We start from the raw sequence: 20,023 nt of genomic DNA, 5'->3' as shown, positions 1-20,023 counted from the left end.
TCCTTCCTTCAGTGGCCTCCTTGGATTTCCTGCATGTGTTATAGTATCCACAGGAGTTTTTCCTCAGATGGATTGCGAATACTTGAGGCCAAAAACTCTGCCCCATTCTTCTTGTCTTCCTCATGTCAGTATATAAACTGGGACTCAATACACATTCCTTGTTTGGATGGATGGATGGATGGATGGATGGATGGATGGATGGATGTTTGAGTGGATGGTCGGTCACATGGTTGGGTGGATGGATGAGTGGGTGGGTGGGTGGAGGTGGATGGATGGAGAGGTGAATGAGTGGGTAGATGCATGGGTGAGTGGTTGGATGAATGGATCAATGAATGGTTGAATGGATGGATGGTTGAATAGATGAATGGATGGTTGGATGGATGAACAGGTGGATGGATGGGTGAATGGGTGGATGGATGGGTGGGTGGGTGGATGGATGGATGGATGGATGGATGGATGGACAGACGAGCAGATGTGTGGAGAGGTGGACAGATGGGTAGATGGGTGGGTGAATGGATGGGTAGATGGTTAGATGGCTAGCTGGGTGGATGAAGGGACCAGGTGAGAGGCATCTCACAGCACACATGCAGTCATCACTCTCAGTACTTACCATGTCTCTCATCACCTGATTTCAGCGTCTCCCTCCCCCACAAGGCTGTGTGCTCTGTGAGGGCAGGGCTTGGTCTGCCTCTCTCACCACTTTGCCCAGAGCACTAAGCTCAGGGCCTGGAGCACTGTGAGTGCTCAGGAAGTGTTTGTGGAAGAATAGACTTGGATGGGGGAGGTAGGATGAGAGTAAACCAAGTTTTCATTATTTCAGAAAACACAAACGAACAGACATGGCATATGTATTAAGATTACATGAGGCCAGGCGCAGCGGCTCATGCCTGTAACCCCAGCACTTTGGGAGGCTGAGGTGGGAGAATCACCTGAGGTCAGGAGTTCGAGACCAGCTTGGCCAACATGGTGAAACCCGGTCTCTACTAAAAATACAAAAATTAGCCGGGCGTGGTGGCAGGAGCCTGTAATCCCAACTACTCGGGAGGCTGAGGCAGGAGAAGTGCTTGAACCTGGCAGGCAGAGGTTGTAGTGAGCCGAGATCATGCCATTGCTCTCCAGCCTTGGCAACAAGAACGAGACTTTGTCTCAAAAAAAAAAAAAAAAAAAAAAAAAAATTACATGAAAACTGTAGATGAAGTTTGAAAGACAGGGTTTTTAAATATATGTTAACAACTTTATCTGAAATCCAAAGAGCCACACAGTCATGGGGCTCAGCAGCTGGTTTTACTGAGTATGTCATGCTCTTCCAGGAAAGGCAAGTGAAAGCTCCTCAGCTGACTTCAGAATAGCTTATAACAGGTTACATGAAAAACCCAGGAGGCTGGGTAGTGGAGGAACCACCAACCCGAGGACGTGGTGTCTATGTTTACTGGAGAGGGACAGATCAAGCCCCACATGAAAAGGCAGCCACTCCCAGAGTGCCCAGTGGAACGGCGGCCGTGGGGCTGTGCCTACTCTCAGGCGAGCGACACTCCACCACGCCGACTGGTGGACATGACTTGGGAAGAATCAGAGATGCGTTCCTGGCCTCCCCAGAGTGCCCAGCACAGCACTGGCCCTCGGTGGATGCTCAGTGAGCCCGTGATGGACCATCCCAAATGGAGCATGCAGCACAAGCAGCCACATTTCAGTGTCTTGTGTGATTGATTCTACTTGATCGGAATCTGTGATCCACACGTATTACCCACTGTCATTCTTTACTGACTCTGAGAATATCCAGTAAATCAAAATACTCCTTTCCCCAAATGTTCTGTATGAATGACAATTATATTCAACAAAATTAGTATCGTGCATTGAAAACTAAGGCCATGTTATAAGTCTAAGTTCATTGAGGAAAAACACTCTTACTTTCAGGCGTGAGCTACCTAATACAACTCCAATTTATTTCAAATAAAGTACAGAGCATTATCTCTTAGGATGATATAATGGAGAAAAGTCTAGACTAAAATACTGAGATTTTAGAACCATTTTCTTGCTAATTCATTCTGTGACCTCAATTAAGTAACTCATCAGCTCCTCTGGTTTCTCATTGTGTAACGGGTCAATCACACCCCCCACTGTGGTCGGATTATATGAAAAAACGGCTGTGAAAATGCTTAGAAAAATGTGAAGAGTGATGTGTGCATATGTTATTTCTACTTATTAAGAAGGTTGTCACATTAATAGAGTGCCTTTTGAGCCACTGTTGTGTAAATAAAAGCAACACCTTGGTACGCAGGAGAAAAGTCAAAGAGCCGAAACATCCACTAAAAATAACATTGGCAGTATATTTCTAAGACTGACCTATTTTCAAAGGAGCGTCAGGAGCACTGTCGGGTCTCTCTGAGAATGTGAAATATTCTATATTTGCCAAAGGGGTGATGGACGTCAAGCGAGAGCAAGCCCGGGAGGGTTCGGTGGGCTGGTGTGGAGGGTCCCAGGTCTGGGAGGTCTGGGCTGTGGGGGTTGCATGGGTGGTGGTGGAGCCAGAGCACCCCCAGCACTGCCCCTGTCTCCCGGAGCCCCTTCATCTGCCTGTGGGCTGTGGCTCCTCTAAGACCTACAGGATGGCCTGCCTCTTGGGGGCAGGTGGTGGCTGCTGTCATCCCCTCTGGGTTCACCCAGGCGCTGGCAGAGCACATCCGTCAGAGCAGACCCCCATTAAGGCTTGAAGAGTTAAGAACCGAGGGATGGGTGGAGGCGCAGAGAGACACTGGGGATGCCGGGGGAGCCCGCCAGGGAAGCTCCAAGGTTCTAGAGGCAGGCTGACTCACCGCAACCTGTGTGGAGAAAGAGGTCCCCTGGGTCAGCTTGCATGCAGGAAAGGTAAAGTTAGTACCGAAAACCCCAGGAGGATGGGTAGTGGAGGAACCACCAACCCGAGGACGTGGCATCTATGTTTACTGGAGAGGGACAGATCAAGCCCCAAATGAAAAGGCAGCCACTCCAGGGTGCCCAGTGGAACGGCGGCCGTGGGGCTGTGCCTGTTCTCAGGTGAGTGACGCTCCCACCACGCCGACTGGTGGGGGTGGCTGGTGCAGATACCTGAACCGGACGAGCACACCTGGGGCCCCTGCACCTTTGCACCATCCGTGGAGAACCCACCAGGACACTGGGAACATCTCTGAGTGGGGCTGCCCAAGGGTCAGCCTGGTGGGGGTGGGCGGTTTGGCTGATGGTTTTCAAAGAGCAGATGTCTGCAGGAACTCTTTTAGAACTGAAGTGGAGACAAAGTTCTCACCGCAAACATTATATTCCAGGAGACCAAAAGAAAGAGAGGCCAATTTTCCCTTGAATGTTTTAATTTCGAGGAGGGGACATTCAGCATGACCTTGGCACCAACCCACCAGATTTCCTTAGAAAGCTAGCAGGACAAGTGTTGGCCTCGTCGCTGGGATTCACATCTTAACATTTGGCAGCACTGACATTTCCTCGTAACTCTATCTAGGGAGGTGACTGGCCTCTAGCACTGGCCTCATCTGCCAGGCGGGTTCTGAGACGTTCAGAATAATGCGATGTTAAGCTGATCGAGTCCTGGCAGGAGAGAGGAGTAAGACAAAGCTAACACAAGCATCCCACTTCTCGCGATGGGTAGAGAACTATCCATTGCCGGTGACGCTTTCTGAGGGAGTTGCCCAACAAGGGCAGCATTTATGCTCTTTGAAATGTGTGCTGTAGTCTGGTTTTGTTGTGACCTGGAGGATTTGTTTGGGCTCTCAAATACCCCATTTCCTCATTTTAAGATTGGAGCCTCGAAGTAAAGTCTACTGAGCACTTTGCTTTCGAGTTGTTTCCTGAAAAAATCTGAGTTATCTCTCACAGGCCGGCGACCTGAGCACAGGGAAGACGGGCTTGCCTGGGGAAACTGTCAGCCTGACAAAAAGGGAGCAGGCTGGTACTGACAGTGTCCCCTGCCCAGATGGGAGGCAATGGGGTTGGTGAGGAGGAGGTCTTCATGGCCCAAACCCCATGGGCCCCAAACCAAAGGCCAAAAGCTACCATGCTGAGGAAGCTTACGCATTTTTCACTATTAGAGTGTAAAGTTGAACTGAAACTTCACTGCTGTTCCCTGCCCCTTTGGGATCCTCAGAGGTGCCTGAGGACCCAGACCACAGCTGAGCAGCAGCGCCTGGCTCCCTGGGAGGCTCAGGGATCCTGGGAAGGTTCCTTCCCTGTAACCACAACAGTTTCTGCCTCTAACTGGGACACCTGGTGCCTCTACCGCAAGAATTAAGAATTATGGATTCCCTTGCACAGCTGCTAAAATACAAATTCTCCAGGTCACTGATAAAGCGGAAAGGCAAGGGGCATTGTTCTAAGGGTCCTTCAGTCATGTGAACACTAGCCTAAGAGAGGCTCTAAGCTTGGCAGCTCAGAGAGCTGACCCTGGAGCCAAACGGAAATCCCATGCAGCCCAGCTCCACCACCTCCCCCGGCTCGGCTGGATGACCTCGGGGACATCTTATCCCTCCTGCCCCGGATTTCTAACTGGTAACGGGTGATTTTAATAACAGCACAATTCCTCGGCTGGATGTAAAGCATATTTTCAACAGGACCAGACCGCATCGGTTTCGCTTTCGCGGTGGCAGCTTCTCCAGCTGCTTTCCATCTTCCTGTGCTCAGGTCCTTATTTCTTTTCGGACGAGTCTCGCCAGGTCACCCGGCTTTATGCAGCGGCACATCTTCGCTCACTGCAAGCCTCCAATCTCCTGGTTCACGCTGGCTCCCTCCTCCTTCCCTGCTCCCTGTGCCTCCCTCGAAAGTGGCTGGGACTGGCGCTGCCACCATGCCTGCCTAATTTTGTATTTTTAGTAGAGATTCCGGGTTTCACTCTGTTAGCCAGGATGGTCCTTGCATCTCTCCCCGGACCTCATGATCCTGGCCTGCCTCTGCCTCCCCAAGGGATTTCTGCATGCTGAGCCACTGGCCTGCAGCCCCCTTTTAACAGATGAAACAACATACAAAAAGGCAGTAGACACTGGCTCCACCCAAATGAGAATGGGGCCCAGAGAAACTCCTGCTGCCAAATCCTCCCACAAACCCAGACTGGGAGCAGCACATTTCTTCAAAAGGCAACCTCCATGCACCTGTTAAGCAACTCCTCAGAGAAAACGCCACCCAAGCAGTGGATGGATTCTTCATGCAGGCTTTTGGATGCTTTGTGTTAGCTTTTCTCTCTCTTTTGTTCATCTCTCTCTCCTCGCTAGACTCCCGGTAACTAACATGCGCATTATTCTGGTGTTCCCAGAACCCCATACATATTAGAGTGGGCCAAAGTGCTATGCCAGTCACCTCCCTAGATAGAGTTACGAGGAAATGTCAGTGCCTTTTACCTAATATTTAAGATGTGAATCCCAGTGACGAGGCCAACACTTGTCCTGCTAGCTTTCTAAGGAAATCTGGTGGGTTGGTGCCAAGGTCATGCTGAATGTCCCCCTCCTCGAAATTAAAACATTCAAGGGAAAATTGGCCTCTCGTTTTTCCTTGTTCTCCTGTTGGCTTAGATGGTGGGCAGTTGATATGGTGTGGATCTGTGTCCCCACCCAAATTTCATGTTGAATGTGATCCCCTTGTTGAAGGTGGGGCCTGGTAGGAAGTGGTTGGATCATGGGATGGATCCTTCATAAATGGTTTAGCACCATCCCCTTGGTGCTGTCTCATGATAGAGTTCTCATAAGATCTGGTTGATTAAACGTCTGTAGCACCTGCCCTGACCCCTTCCTCCTGCTCCAGCCACGGGAGAGGTGCCTGCTTCCCCCTGGCCTTCCGCCATGATTGTAAGTTTCCTGAGGACTCCCAGGAAGCCGATGCCGCTGTGCTTGCCGTACAGCATCTGTAGTCAACAGTCTCACACGCTGCCAGATAAGCCTCGTGAGTGCTTCTCTTCTTCTTTTATTATTATTTATTTATTTTTGAGGCAGGGTCTCCCTCTGGAGTGCAGTGGGGCAGTCTCAGTTCACTGCAACCTCCACCTCTTGAGCTCAAGCGATCCTCCTAGCTCAGCCTCTGAGTAGCTGGGACCACAGGCATGTGCCACCACACCCAGCTTATTTTTGCATTTTTTGTAGAGATGGAGTCTTTCTGTCTTACCCAGGCTGGTCTCAAATTCCTAGGCTTAAGCGATCTTCCTGCCTTGGCCTTCCAAAGTGCTAGGATTACAGCCATGTTCTTTTTTTAGAAAAATCTCAAAATTTGGCCTGGCACGGTGGCTCACGCCTGTAATCCCAGCACTTTGGGAGGCTGAGGCGGGTGGATAGCCTGAGGTCGGGAATTCAAGACCAGCCTGACCAACACGGAGAAACCCTGTCTCTACTAAAAATACACAATTAGCCGGGCGTGGTGGTGCATGCCTATAATTCCAGCTACTCGGGAGGCTGAGGCAGGAGAATCGCTTTAACCCGGGAGGCGGAGGTTGCGGTGAGCTGAGATCACGCCATTGCACTCCAATCTGGGCAACAAGAGCAAAACTCCATCTCAAAAAATAAAAAAATCTGAAAATCTTTACAGAAGTCACAGTCTTGGCATTTCCCACTGAAGGTTTATACCAATGATACTGCCCCCCATAACGCTTGTCATTCATTTGTGGTGAACTATGTGCAAGCCCAGGAGAAACAAAAGTCCACAGGGGCAGATCAGAGAAGCATCTTCAGCCTCAAAAGGACATACGTAAGTTGGGGGTGTGGGCCTGAGTAGCAAGGTGTGGGGAATCCACTGTGGCATCCACACCACACGTGACAATCCCTGCGAGTGCCAGGTTTCAGGGACACTCGGCTGAGGACGATCATTAGGATCCATCAGTGATTGAGGGCGTTGGACCCCGTAGCGGGGCCTCTTGGGCATCTTCCCATTTGAATGTCACACCCTCTATACGGCCGGGACTGTTACCATGATTTCTTTTACAAATGATGAAACCGAGGCACCGAGAGGCTCAGGACCTTGCTTAGGCGGCCCAGAGAGTGGGTGGCAGAGACGGGATTTGTGGTAGGCCCCTGGGTCCTGCGGTCACCCACATAGCACTGCCGCTGGTATCACGGAGCCAGTCCAGTGGGTGTGTGAAGCGACTGAACCTTCACCAGTCTGCCTGTAGTTTCCCCTCTGTGCCTGCTCATGGTTGCTTTCTCAGAAGGGAGGCTGCACGCCCCGTAAAGGGCCACAAAACCCAGACACATACACAAATCCACCCTTAGGCCAAATCCCGCTCTGCCGTCCCCATCACCGTGGGTGGCCAAGGCAGGACACGCATATCAGACGCCCCCACTCCGCACCCACCTTCCTGTCAGCCTGCGCCTCCTATTCGTAGAACCCCTGGTAGTTGAAGTTGTCGGACTGGATTTTAAAGTTGTATCTCCCATTCATTCTCCGGGAGTGCACAGTCAGAAGGGTGGCTGCCCCCGCCACCAGCGTAAAGATGGCCACCACAAGGAGGACCACATCACTGGCGTCCAGGCCTGCTTCTGCACGTGGAGGCTCACCTGGGGGAGGAGGCAGGCACAGGTGAGAGATCTGCCCGAACAGGAGGAAGGCGATGGAGCAAGCCCTCTACCCGGATCTGGGGCTGATGGAGCTGAAGCACGGGGAGTGCAAGGCCCACGTGTGCACCCGTGTGCCTGTGGGTTACCAAAGGCGAGGCAGGTGTCCAAGCCCAGGACAGCATTGCAGTAAGGACAGCGCAGCCTGGGGAGGCCTGGGCCACAAGGGTGGGATGTAATCCCAGCTACTTGGGAGGCTGAGGCTGAAGAATAGCTTGAACCCAGGAGGTGGAGGTTGTAGTGAGCCGAGATCACGCCACTGCACTCCAGCCTGGCAACAGAGCGGAAATCCATCTAAAAAAAAAAAGAAAGAAAAGAAAGAAAGAGAAAGAAAAAAAGAAAGAGAAAGAAAGAAAGAAAAAGAAAGAAAGAAAGAAAGAAAGAAAGAAAGAAAGAAAGAAAGAGGACCCTAAAAGACATGAAGACAGGGATTCAAACAGCTACTTGCACACCCATGCTCACAGCACCAGCCGCAGGGTGGCAACAACCCAGGTGTCCGCCAGCTGGTGCATGAATCAACACACTGTGGCCCACCGTGCAATGGAACGTGAGGCAGCCGTGAAAGGAATAAAGCGCTGACCCGCGGCAACGCAAATGAACCTTGAAGACGTCACGCTGAGTGAAAGCAGTCAGGCCCCAGAGGCACCTATAACATGATCCTGTTCATAGGAACCACCCAGAACCAGACAGAAAGCAAATGAGTGACTTTCGGGGACGGGCAGAAGGCGGATGGGGAGGGACTCGTGAGTATGGAGTTGCGTTTAGGGCGAGGAAAATGTTTAGAAACTACAAGGAGTTGGTGGCGATACAACCCTGTCAATGCACTAAACATCACTGAGCGGTTTACTTTAACACAGTTAGCTTGAGGTTATATGAATGTCATCTCAGTTTCAGTTTTTAAAAACTGTGCTACCTGAGAAAGATGCCAGCTGCCTGCTGGCTCTCTGGCCGGCCCCCATCAGCCCAGGGGCAGACGTGACCCTCTGCCCACCGTGTGTGGGTGTAACTTGTTGTCAAGGGCATCTATAGCCAGGTCACAGCTACATCCTGCACCATGCAGTCCCCTCCGTCTCGGGGTGTTGATCCCCACGTATCAGGAAGGTCTGCTTTGGAAAGAGCCTTTCTATGCAACCAGGAGCATTTGAGATCCCATTTTCATTCCCTGTATTGATTTCCGGGCAGTCTGCCCAGAGTGGACACTGCTGTACAGCATGGGGGTGTCACCATCAGCAAAGCTGTCCAACAGTGGCACTGGGGGATCCCTGGGGTGCTGAACATAAGCCAGCTAGAACCGCACCACTCCTCTTCTGGAGAGAGGAACAGGGAACGCCTCCCCCTCTCCAGCCAAAGTGACTCCAACCTCCCCAAGCAACTGAGGCCCCCAGATCCCTGCCCGCCACTTCTCCAGACAACTCCTAAATCATGATGGCCACTAAATCCAGCCCCCAGGGGCTCTATAGTGGACCTTCCTCCTGTGCCTCCAGAGACAGGCCACCTTGCCAGTACAAGGAGTGGGGGGTGCCGCCCTGAGGAGGCTGTAGAGAAAGACCAAGGAGACCCGCTTCTCCTGGCCACTTGCAGCCCGGAATGGCCCCAGACTGTCAGCCCCGGGAAAGACCCAGCCCTGTTCATTCTCCGCCTCTACAGCTAGGGTTCTGTGACCTGCAGCTGCGTGCTCCGAACTGAACCACCAGCTAAGGGCTGGCCACAGGAGGTCCGCAGGCCAGTGCTGCCCACTGACTGACACCAAAGTCCAGGAATGGTTACTCCCCATGGCTGGATTAGCTAGACGTGGAGAGCAAGCCCTGAGAACTGTGGATGGTAATTTCCCACAGTCATTGGCAAGGCATCCGGCCAAACAGGGCATCTTGCTGTTCAGGGAGGCTCCAGGCACGTGGCGTGAGTTGCGTATGCGTCATAACCACTGGACCACACACCAGTCCATGATGCAGGAAGATGTCAATGATGGCGGAGACTCAGCAATGGCTGCTTTTGTAAAGGGGGATATAGCCCAGTGAGGGAAAGGGAAGATGGCATGTGGGGCTTAAAACCTAGATGATGGTTTGATGGGTGCAGCAAACCACCGTGGCACATGTACACCTATGTAACGACCTGCACGTTCTGCACATGTATCCCAGAACTGAAAGGAAAATAAAAAATTGCCAGGCACGGTGGCTCACACCTATAATCCCAGAACTTTGGGAGGCTGAGGCGGGCAGATCACAAAGTCAGGAGATCGAGACCATCCGGGCCAACATGGTAAAACCCCCATCTCTACTAAAAAAATACAAACAAACAAAAGAATTAGTCAGGTGTGGTGGCGCATGCCTGTAGTCCCAGCTACTCAGGAGCAACAGAGCGAGACTCTGTCTCAAAAATAAATAATTAATTTTAAAAATTAAAAAAGAACCTGGGTGCAGAGGAAACAGGGCCCTTCCAGGGGTTTGAGTCCCAGCTCAGCCACCGCCTGGGGTCCTCAGTCTCCTCACTACTGAGTGGCCTCAGTAATTGCCCCAGGCCCTTCCTGCTGGGACACAGAGCACTCCCTGGACACTATCCTCGAGCTTTCTTGGCCATTTAGCACAGGGACATGCTCATGAATATGAAATAACTAGGCCAGCTAGGAAAGGCCATGGAAGGTTTCCAAACACTGAATATGCAAAAATTATGATGCTGATATACTATTTGTTGGTAGCAGACATTCGGGGAAGATGCCCAAAGGGATTCATTCTTAAATTGTCAATACACAGGGTTGAATTGTGAACCCCTCACCCCCTGCAAAAACAGATATGTTGACACTTTGGGAGGCCGAGGCAGGTGGATCATGAGGTCAAGAGATTGAGACCATCCTGGCCAACGTGATGAAACCCCATCTCTACTGAAAATACAAAAATTAGCTTGGCGTGGTGGCCCACACCTGTAGCCCCAGCTAGTCTGGAGGCTGAGGCAGGAGAATTGCTTGAACCCGGGAGGCAGAGGTTGCAGTGAGCCTAGATCACGCCACTGCACTCCAGCCTGATGACAGAGCGAGACTCTGTCTCAAAGGAAAAAAAAAAAGAGACAAAACAAAAAACATATATGTTGAAATCCTAACCCCTAGTACTGTGGGGCATGGCCTTATTTGGAAATGGAATTGTTGCAGATTCAAGTAGTTAAGATAAAGCCACACTCAGGTAGAAAGGCCCCTAGTCCAACATGACTGGCGTCTTTATAAAAAGAAGGCCATGTGCACACGGGGGCACAGACTGGAGGGAGGTAGCTGCAAGCCAAGGTCCACCAAAGATTGGGCGCATCCAGCAGAAATGAGGTAGGGGCAAGGGAGGACTCGGCCTTACAATGTTCCGAGGGACTGGGGCTTTGCCAGCACCTTGATTTTGGATGTCTGGCCTCCAGAACTGGGAGAGAACAGATTTCTGTTGTTTAAGCCACACAGGCTGCGGGACTTTGTTACGGTGGTGCCAGGACATCGTGAGTGTGATGTGAGGGCTGGGGTGGAGGGAAACCTCAAAATGAAGCCAGCCCAGTCCCCAGGGGACAGGGAGAGGACAGCAGGTTATGAATAGCCTGGATCTGCATTCGCAGGCCCAGCTCATGCGGGCACCAGCTGTGGGAGCTGAGGCACATTCCCTAAAATCTCTGAGTTCTTCTCATTTCTTCCCTGAAGTGGAGCTGATGGTGATGGCAGGGACAAAGCATGGGAGCTCAGAGGCCGTGGATAGTGGTGAGGTCCTGAGGAACCTGTCTGCCAGCCTCCTCTCACCTCTGCAGTCTCCAACAGCGTTTCTGTTAATATACACTATTAAAATGCAGCGAAGTCCCCACCAACTGGGAGATGCCATGTGTCTAAATGATTCTGCTGTGTATTTGTATGACAATCATAGATCAAGCAAAAGCTACTAACACAATGAGAAAGAACGTTGAACAACATGAATATCTACAGCCCTTGTTCTTGAGTCTGAGTAATTACACCCCTATTACATTCGGTACTTCCTGCCTTGGTTATGCCAGTGTAGTGCTCTACTGGTTACAAGTGAAAAGTAGCACTTAATCAATAACTTCTATGGGCCAGGCTCTTTATGAAGTAGGAATTATTATTATTCCCTTTTCACAGATGAGGAAAATAAGGCACAATTCACATGCAGCATGCACAAAGTCACAAAATTGTTAAGTGTCAGAGCCAAGTTGTGAATCCAGGGAGTCTAGTTTCAACCTCACAAAGGATTCTTAGTTACCGTTAGACACTCACAACAACCTTATGAGGTAGGCAGGGCATGTTGCAAAGAAAAATCAGAGTGTCTGAAACATAGTAGATGAATGAATTCATGAATAAGTAGGTGGATGGATGAGTGAGTGGATGGATTAATGGACAGATAGATGGATGATGGAGGATGGATGGATAAATGGATGGATGGATGAATGAAGGGATGATAGAAGGATAGATGATAGATGGATGAATGGATGATGATAGATAGATGGATGACAGATGGATAGATGGATGATAGTTGAATGAATGGATGGATGGATGATAGATGAATGGATGGATGGACGGATGATGGATGGATGATAGATGGGTGGATTAATGAATGAGTGGATGGATGGATGATCAATGGATAGATCGATTGATGGATGGATGATAGATGAGTGGATGGATGAATGATAGATGAATGAATGGGTGGATGAATGAATGACCAATGGATAGATGGATGGATGGATTATAGATGAGTGGATGGATGAATAGATGGATGGATGGATGATAGATGAATGCATGACAGATGAAGGATGGTAGATGGATAGATGAATGAATGGCTACATGCATGGATGGATGGATGGATGGATAAATGATAAATGGAAAGATGAGCAGATAGATGTATGGGTGGATGATGGATGAACCACATAGCTCATAAGTGTCAGAGCCTATAATCAAACTCAGGTGTCCCAACTCCAAGTGTAGTGCTTTTCTTCCCTAATTATGACATTCCCTATAATATCAATGAATGAAGAAGGAAGTTTAATTTCTATTCATGAAAGAACACATTATCTATTAATGAGAATGTATTTCACACATATGCTATTTCTTATAGTGTTAAAGAAATAGGTTGACCCGTTCTTCCCAGCAATTTAAGAAAATGAAGAGTGAGGAGAAGCAGGTTGTCCTAGCACCTTGACCAACAGTCACCTGATGACCAGCTCAGGGGCCTGGGACACAACTCTGAGATTCTGAGTGTGTAGTCCTGGGGTGTGGCCTGGGACCTGTGTCTACTTTTTCAGTTTCCCAAATGCTTTGGATGAGAACCAGCAGTTCAGTCACCGGCCAAGACTTCCCTCCTCCTGTTCCTCAGCTTCATGGCCAAGACCTGAGCAGCATTCAGATTCCGGTTCACACCCTGCATCCAAACCTCAGAAGTTCTCATACAGGGAGAGAAGGGAGAGGGTCACCACGATTAGGGAAAAAAACAACAAAAAAGGAAAACCAACTAGGATTAGGTTAAGCAGCAAGAAAGAGAAAAAAAATCAAAATAGCAGTGGCTTAAAGCACATGGAAGTTTCTTTCTTTCTGTCATAAAAATGGGGGCCATGCTGGGCATGGTGGCTCACACCTGTAATCCCAGCACTTTGGGAGGCTGAGGCGGGCAGATCACGAGGTCAGGAGATCGAGACCATCCCAGCTAACACGGTGAAACCCCGTCTCTACTAAAGATACAAAAAATTAGCTGGGCGTGGTGGCGGGTGCCCGTAGTCCCTGCTACTTGGGAGTCTGAGGCAGGAGAATGGCGTGAACCCAGGAGGCAGAGCTTGCAGTGAGCCGAGATTGCGCCACTGCACTCCAGCCTGGGTGACAGAGCGAGACTCCGTCTCAGAAAAAAAAAAGTGGGGGGTCAGAACCCAGGCCTGCCTTGGCCACTTGTCCACAGTGTCCTGGGGAAGCCGGATCCCTCCACAGACTGGGCCCCATCGCCCTAAAGAAGAAAGAGGCAGAGGACAGGCACAGACGTCTTTTAAGGAGGGTGCACCGCTAAAAGTTGTCACATGACTTTCCCACTTAGATCTCATTGGCCAGAACTTACTTACATGGCTGCACTTAGCTGCCAGGTTGGAATTACAGTTTTTATTCCTGGCAGCCATGTACCAGCAAAAGCTGGGGTCGCTATTCCTGTGAAAGGGGAGGAGAACAGATACTATGGGACAACTAGTGGTGTCTCTCTTAATACCCAAAGCACACAATTTCCCCCAAACCAATGTATTTTTTTCAAAATAAGATGATGGACTATACAGAAAATAAAATGTTTTTCTGGAAAATTGATGTGGAGTTTTGAAAATACATGCAATGTAATTGGCTGATGGAAGTTTTAAACTGAGGACGAACAGACATGCCATTTTTTGCATCTTTTGAATAAAATAGCTTTTTCTTGTGCATGCATTTGTGCGTGCGTGCACACACACACACACACGTTGACATGGTCTGATTATAGCTTGCGTTCTTATCTCTTAACAACCCACTGGGTGTATCATTTACCCAGTGTCAGAAAACTTCACCAGCCTGATATTATGTAGCTCAAAACATTTCATTATGTAACTTTGTGCCTGGCCTTTTGAAGTCTCAGTGTTTCCATCTGTAGCATGGGTACAGTAATAGCTCGTGCTCCTAGGGTTGCTGAGAGGATCATATTACATTCTGCATGTGAAGAACGTAGTGCCAGGCTGACACATAGCAGCTCTCAGTGAACAGTAACTATTAGTATTTCTATTATTATAAGCCTCTTAGAAGTCTCTCAAGAGTTCTGCATTTCAAAACAGTTGCTTTTTGTTTATATGCTGGTGAAAAGGAATTGGTTGCATCTTTTCTTTCGTTGTCTAAACCAAGTCATCAACTCACCTTCAGACCTGACGAGGGGTCCCCAGGACATCTGGTGTGTGGCAGAGGTTTCACTATTTTGCAGCAACCGAAAGTTATTGCAATTCTGGTTTTTTCCAAGGAGAGAAACATCAAATTAATTGAACACCACTTACGAGAAAGGAGCTACTATCAAGGATGCTAATGTGATTCATGCGATTTTATCCTGCTAGAAGTTGCAAGGCAAGGGGGCTAAGATTAGACAGAGGAGTGGGAGACCGGGTGAGACCAGGGTGGTGGGTCCTGGTGCAACAAGAGGCAGGCCCAGGCGTCAGCGGGGAAGGAGGCGAGGTCTGAAAGAGCAGCAGGCTGGAAGAGACCCCTTGAGCTGCTTTTGGTTCCTAGAGCTGCTTCCTTGGGTCCCTTGAGGACTGTGTCTTGGTCACAGCCCTAAGAGTCCCTCTGTGTTCTCCAAAGGCCGCTGCAGCCATTTGCTCCCCTCTACACCTCTGCCTTACAAGAAAGACTGCCCGGCTCAGTGACATGGTAGGATCTGCTCACTAGATGCCTGAGATGGGCTGCAACATGTCCTCCAAAAAGGTATGGAAGTCCTAAATCCCAACACCTGTGCATGTGCCCTTATTTGGAAACAGATAATCAAGCTGAGGTCACTGGGATGGGCCCTAATCCACTATGGCTGGGGTCCCTATGTAAAGGGGAAATTTGGACACAGACATAGATGTGTACTGAGGGAAGGTGATGCAAAGAGACAGGGCAAATGTCGTCTACCAGCCAAGGAACGCCTGAGGCCACCAGAAGCTGGGAGAGAGGCCTGGGACAGATCCTTTCTTTAGAGCTCTCAGCGGGAACCAGCCGGCTGACACCTCCGTCTTGGACATCCAGAACCAAGACAACAAGTCTCCACTGTTTAAACCGTTCAGTTTGTGGTACGTTCCTACAGCAGCCTGGAAAGCTCATACACTATCCACTCTAAAAGGGCTTGAAAAAAACAGTGTGCCGCTCCTCTTGTAAGGAATCCTCTTGTAAAGAACTTGAGAGCCAGCCACTCCCTGCAGAGACCAAGCCTGGCAGTGGCCGTCTGTGTGTCTGTCATCTCTGAGGCTCCGATGGAACCAGGGGCAGGCTCCTCGTGTGTGGCCCTCAGCCTGCTGTCATTAGGACCTGAGGTTCCTTGTGTCCCATTGCTCAGGAAGATCTACCGTTTGAGCAAAACGGACATGAACAGAATCAGCCTTCCTTGTGTTGCTTTTCTATCCACGTCCCGCAGATGCTCAGAGCTCGGTCACCCAGGAAAACAGCCGCATTCTGCGACGCGTGCTCAGATGAGCGCAGGAACAAGCAGTCCCTCCAAGGAGAGAGAAGCATTCGGTCACTGAGTAAAAAGCAGTGTGCGCCCTAAGCTGTCCCCTGCCTCGGACGACAGGAGACCAACACGTGGGAACCGCATGTACTTGTCTGTGATATAAAGCACAGCTTTCAGACCTCAGGATTACAAAACCTATTTCAAATTCGAAAGTCTAAGGAAACGGGAATGTAAAATTAGCCCTGCCTAAATGTTGAAGAAAGGAAAGGGGAAAAAAACTTTATTAAATAACAGAGTGGCTGATATTTAGTATGTTCCATCAATGTGGTTAAAAATAATATTTAAAAAACATTTTTACACCTAAAAGTCACCTTAGAAGCACTAGGTATCATGGCAAGGCAGTGCCGATGTGACAGCCGGTTGAACATTATGGCCTCAAAAAGGAAATTAGCTCAGCCACTGAGAAATGGGAAATGCCCACCAGTTCACAAGAGTCCTCCGTGCAAGGGCTGCCTGCTGTGGAAATACCATTTCAGACGCAGAGTCTGCAGGACAGGCACAGCGACTCCTCCCAGAGGTCGGCCCCGAGCCACTCGAGCCCCAGGCTGCTATTAACAGAGCCTTGCATCATAACGATAAGCAATGTGAATCCAACCAAACGTTTAGAAAACCAAAAACACACTTACGATTTTGCACGTGGCCCCGGGGGATTCCATGCAGATGCGGAGTTTGCAGTGCAGATAGACGATAGAGTTGTTGATAAAGGAAAAGATCCTCAGCTTGAACTGAGCCTTGCTGGAGTTGCCGTTCTCAATCACACTGGTGTATGTGTTGGGCACCGGGCAGCTGAGAAGAGAGGAAAAGGGACTCCTTGCTTGTCAGCGAGTCCTGCTGTCCTTGTTCTCAGATAAGGTTGCTCACAACTACATCTGACAACGCTCACAGATCCCACAGGCTCCATGGGAGTCGAGGACCGGCCACCTCATTTATTCCCCAAAACCCAGGTCCATGACAGCACTTGCCTGAAAATCCTGCAGAGTCCAGAGCCAGCCACACAGCCAGGCCAGGCAACGGCAGTGCCCGCTTGAGCCCTACTCGTTCTTAATGAAGCCGCAAGCATTGCTGGATGGGGGTGCCTGCACTCCTGAGCCCTACCTGTTGTTAATGAAGCTGAAGGTGACCGGGTCCCGGGCGTTGCTGGACGGGGTTGCCCAGCACTCCGTCAGGACCACCTTGAGGTTGCTTTTCTGCCTGTAGAGCCCCACTTCGATCTTGACGTCGTCACTGGCAGACACGCTATAATTCTGAGGTATGGGAGAGTCCCCGATAAACAACTGCATTTCGGTAACAAAATTTCCAGCGCCGTGGAGGTCCTCAATGATGGTGTAAACCCTGCAAGAGGAAGCAGCTTGCAGGAGGTGGCTTTCAGGAGGTGCATTATCGTGGCCCCTCTCGTTTCCACTTCTCCCCCAAAACACAGCTCCAGAGGAGCGTGCAAATGAATGAGAAGATCCCCCACTGCCAATGAGAGCACACGGAGGCCATGTGTTCAAGACTGGCTGGTCCAGGGGTTGCCTCCCTCACTTGTGTTGGTGGAGACTCAGTGGCAGGTGGGGGGGCCACCTAGCATAGGAATAGTGGTGTCTGGTGGAGGCCATGGGTGGGGGCCTGCCCGTGGCTCACTGGAAGTGGGGCCATCCCATGGGGTTGGCCAGGGACGTATTTGGCCTTGTCTGGCTGGCCCTGAGTGGGAAGTGGGAACAAAGGTTGGGGAGCAGCCCAGCCACACCCATTTGTATATTCCATCTCAAAGGAAGGGTCCTTAAGTGGTTGCAACCCTAAAGAACTCTGAAAGCGCAGGTGCTCTAGAGGCACGGGGCTGTGGAGCAGCGGGGGCATTTCTCCCTCACCCCCACTCCGGGGTGAAGCCGGAGGACGTCAGCAGATCATTCTGGAAGGCACAGTAGATGGGGCTGAGGATCTTCAGGTGGTGGATGATGCCCTCCGGGGACAGGTCGCTCCTCAGCGTGGTCCTCACCACGGTGTTCGTCACATTCTGAGCACAAAGTGGAGTGTGAGGAGCTCCCAGGCCCCAGCCGGCCCCCCACGCCCTGCTGTCAGCCATGGCTCTAGGTGCTGGGGGGACCGGGGATGGGGATTCTTCTCTAGAGCTTCTCCTCAGGAGCATTGAGACCCTGGCGAGTCTCCCAACCATAAATCGCCCAAGAGAGCCTAAGGGCTCGGCCTCTGCCCTTTCCCTGTGGACCAGAGGAGGCAGAACCTGAACCTGTGTGGATTCTGTGGCCGTTGCACAAATAAGTCTTTCTGGGAAACTTAGTTTTTGACAAGTGTCAAAAACCATCAAGAGCTCCTGTGGATTCCAGGGCCTGGGTGACTCATCAGAGACAAATTTCCCTTTTCTTTCAACATGCCCCAAACCCTGCTGCATTTAATAATCAAGCCAAGCATGGGTCTAGCTCAGAAAAACACAGAGGGAGCTGCCGGCTGCAGGGTCCGCCCGGGGCCCCAGCCCTGGGAGGCGCTGCCGCCCCCCTGGAGCTGCTGGTGTGTGGGTGGTGCTCTGAGCACCAGGCAGGGTGTCCTGCACCCTCAGCCCCTCCACTCGGCCCCACAGCCCTGCACAGGCTTGAGGATGCCACAGTGGCCCGTTCATGTGCACCTCTCACCCCAGACCTCCCTCACCACGGAAGCTGCCAGAAGCCACAGGAGCCACTGATCACTGCCCATCCCCCTTGCAGACATCCCCCCTGCTGCCATCGCCCGGCCTCCAGGTGGCTGTCTAAGAATCTCTGAGGGAGTAAACGAATTCTGGGCCGTTCTCCTTAAGTCGTGCAGTTTGAGGGGTTGAGGGATGAGGAAGGTTTTGTAGCTGTTGAAACAGTGCAGGTCACTCCTTCAGCCCAGGGAGGGTCCGAAGAGCCCCCGAGGGAGCGGAATGAGCTCAGCAGAGTGAGCTGCGCCTCTCAGGCAAGCTTGTGCTCTGCAATGTCCTCGAACACGTCCATGTGAATCCCTCAGCTTCCTGGCCACCCTCAATCCCTGCTCCAGGCTCCAAGCAGGCTCCACACCATGGAACTACCTTATGTCTCCACCTCCCCACCTCATCCCTCAGCCTCTGGGGCTGTCTGGCCTCTGCCCCCCAGGGCTAGCTCCTTACTCAGCCCCGAGGTCCACGTCCCAGCCTCCCGCTCAGGATGCTCACCTGGTTCCCACCTTGTTGACTCCCAGACATTGACACCCCATGCCGGACTCTGGGTTTCATCTGCCAGCTTTACCCCACCCAGGGCCAGAGGCCACCGTGTCCCCACTAGGGAGTGTGTCCAGAGCCCCAACCAGAAGCAGCGCCCCCTCAAGGTTTCTCAAGAGGCAGAGCCACAGAGATGGGGCTGCTTCTCGGTGCAGGGCGACTTCGAACCTGAACTCCCATGGACCCTGCTGAGCACCCAGGGCTCAGCCGCCGAGTGTGGATGATGATGCCTGACCCATGGGGTCGCTAAGGGACTAAACATCGTCATGCATGTAGAATGTAGAACTCCCAGTCAGGCAGGTCCACGGCAGTTTCAGGGCACCACACTTCCCAATCCCTTTTTTTTTCAGAATGCAATGCCTTGGACTGTTCAAAGGCCCTGAGGGACAGAAGCCCAGGGCCCAGAGTTCCTGCCAACGACCAGGAACCACCATTCCTGCCTAGCTCCCAATGAGGACAATGTCCCCATTAGGAAAGCCTTCTGGCCCTAGCTCCTGGGACAGCCAGACACTGCTCCCTGCTCAGCCCCATCCACAGCCTCACCTTTCACACCAGGCCTCATACTCCACCCTGCCCACGAGTCCACCCTTCCATCCCTGCCCATCTGGCCAGAACCACTTGGGCAGACTCTTAACTCTGCCACGGTTTCCAGCCTCCCTCATCTGGCCGTTCCCGGCATGGCCCTTGGATACACTCACCCTTGGAACGATGCTGGCCTTTCTAGGTCGAGCCCCTTCCCAGAAGGCCACTTCCCCAACCCAGAGCTGGCATGGGCTCCCTCTGAAGCCGCCGGCCCCTCCATGCAGCTTCCCTGATCAACCCTGCACGCCCAGGCCCATGCAGCCCAGGCCCCTGTGCCCAGTACTGGGCTGAGCTGATGGAAGGTGCTGGCTCTCCCCTCCTCTTGTCCCCGCAGCAGGGTCCTGAACATGAAGCCTTTGTGTTCTGTGTGGGGCCAAGTGGGGTTGGGGACGAACGAGGGCATGCGTGGGAGCATTCACCATGACACAGGGGCACCCTGGGAAGAAGTG

At 51.3% G+C, this 20,023-nt stretch overlaps 1 protein-coding gene across 1 annotated transcript in view; it reads right to left on the bottom strand.

The window, feature by feature from the left end:
* Nucleotides 1–6,456: 6,456 nt before the first annotated feature.
* Nucleotides 6,457–20,023, bottom strand: part of UMODL1 (uromodulin like 1) — a 62,939-nt gene continuing 49,372 nt past the window's right edge. Inside the window, exons 17-21 of the mRNA XM_021935485.2 lie at nt 17,635–17,780; nt 16,880–17,116; nt 16,411–16,570; nt 14,443–14,527; nt 6,457–7,511 (exon numbers count right to left, since the gene is read on the bottom strand). Of these exons, the coding sequence (XP_021791177.2) occupies nt 7,330–7,511; nt 14,443–14,527; nt 16,411–16,570; nt 16,880–17,116; nt 17,635–17,780 (810 nt within the window). The 3' untranslated portion in view covers nt 6,457–7,329. The remainder of the gene's footprint in view (nt 7,512–14,442; nt 14,528–16,410; nt 16,571–16,879; nt 17,117–17,634; nt 17,781–20,023) is intronic.

The sequence above is a fragment of the Papio anubis genome, chromosome 4, assembly GCF_008728515.1.
Source record: "Papio anubis isolate 15944 chromosome 4, Panubis1.0, whole genome shotgun sequence".
NCBI lineage: Eukaryota > Metazoa > Chordata > Mammalia > Primates > Cercopithecidae > Papio > Papio anubis.
The sequence above is the reverse complement of the archived record's forward strand: the minus strand, read 5'-3'. Positions and strand labels throughout refer to the sequence as shown.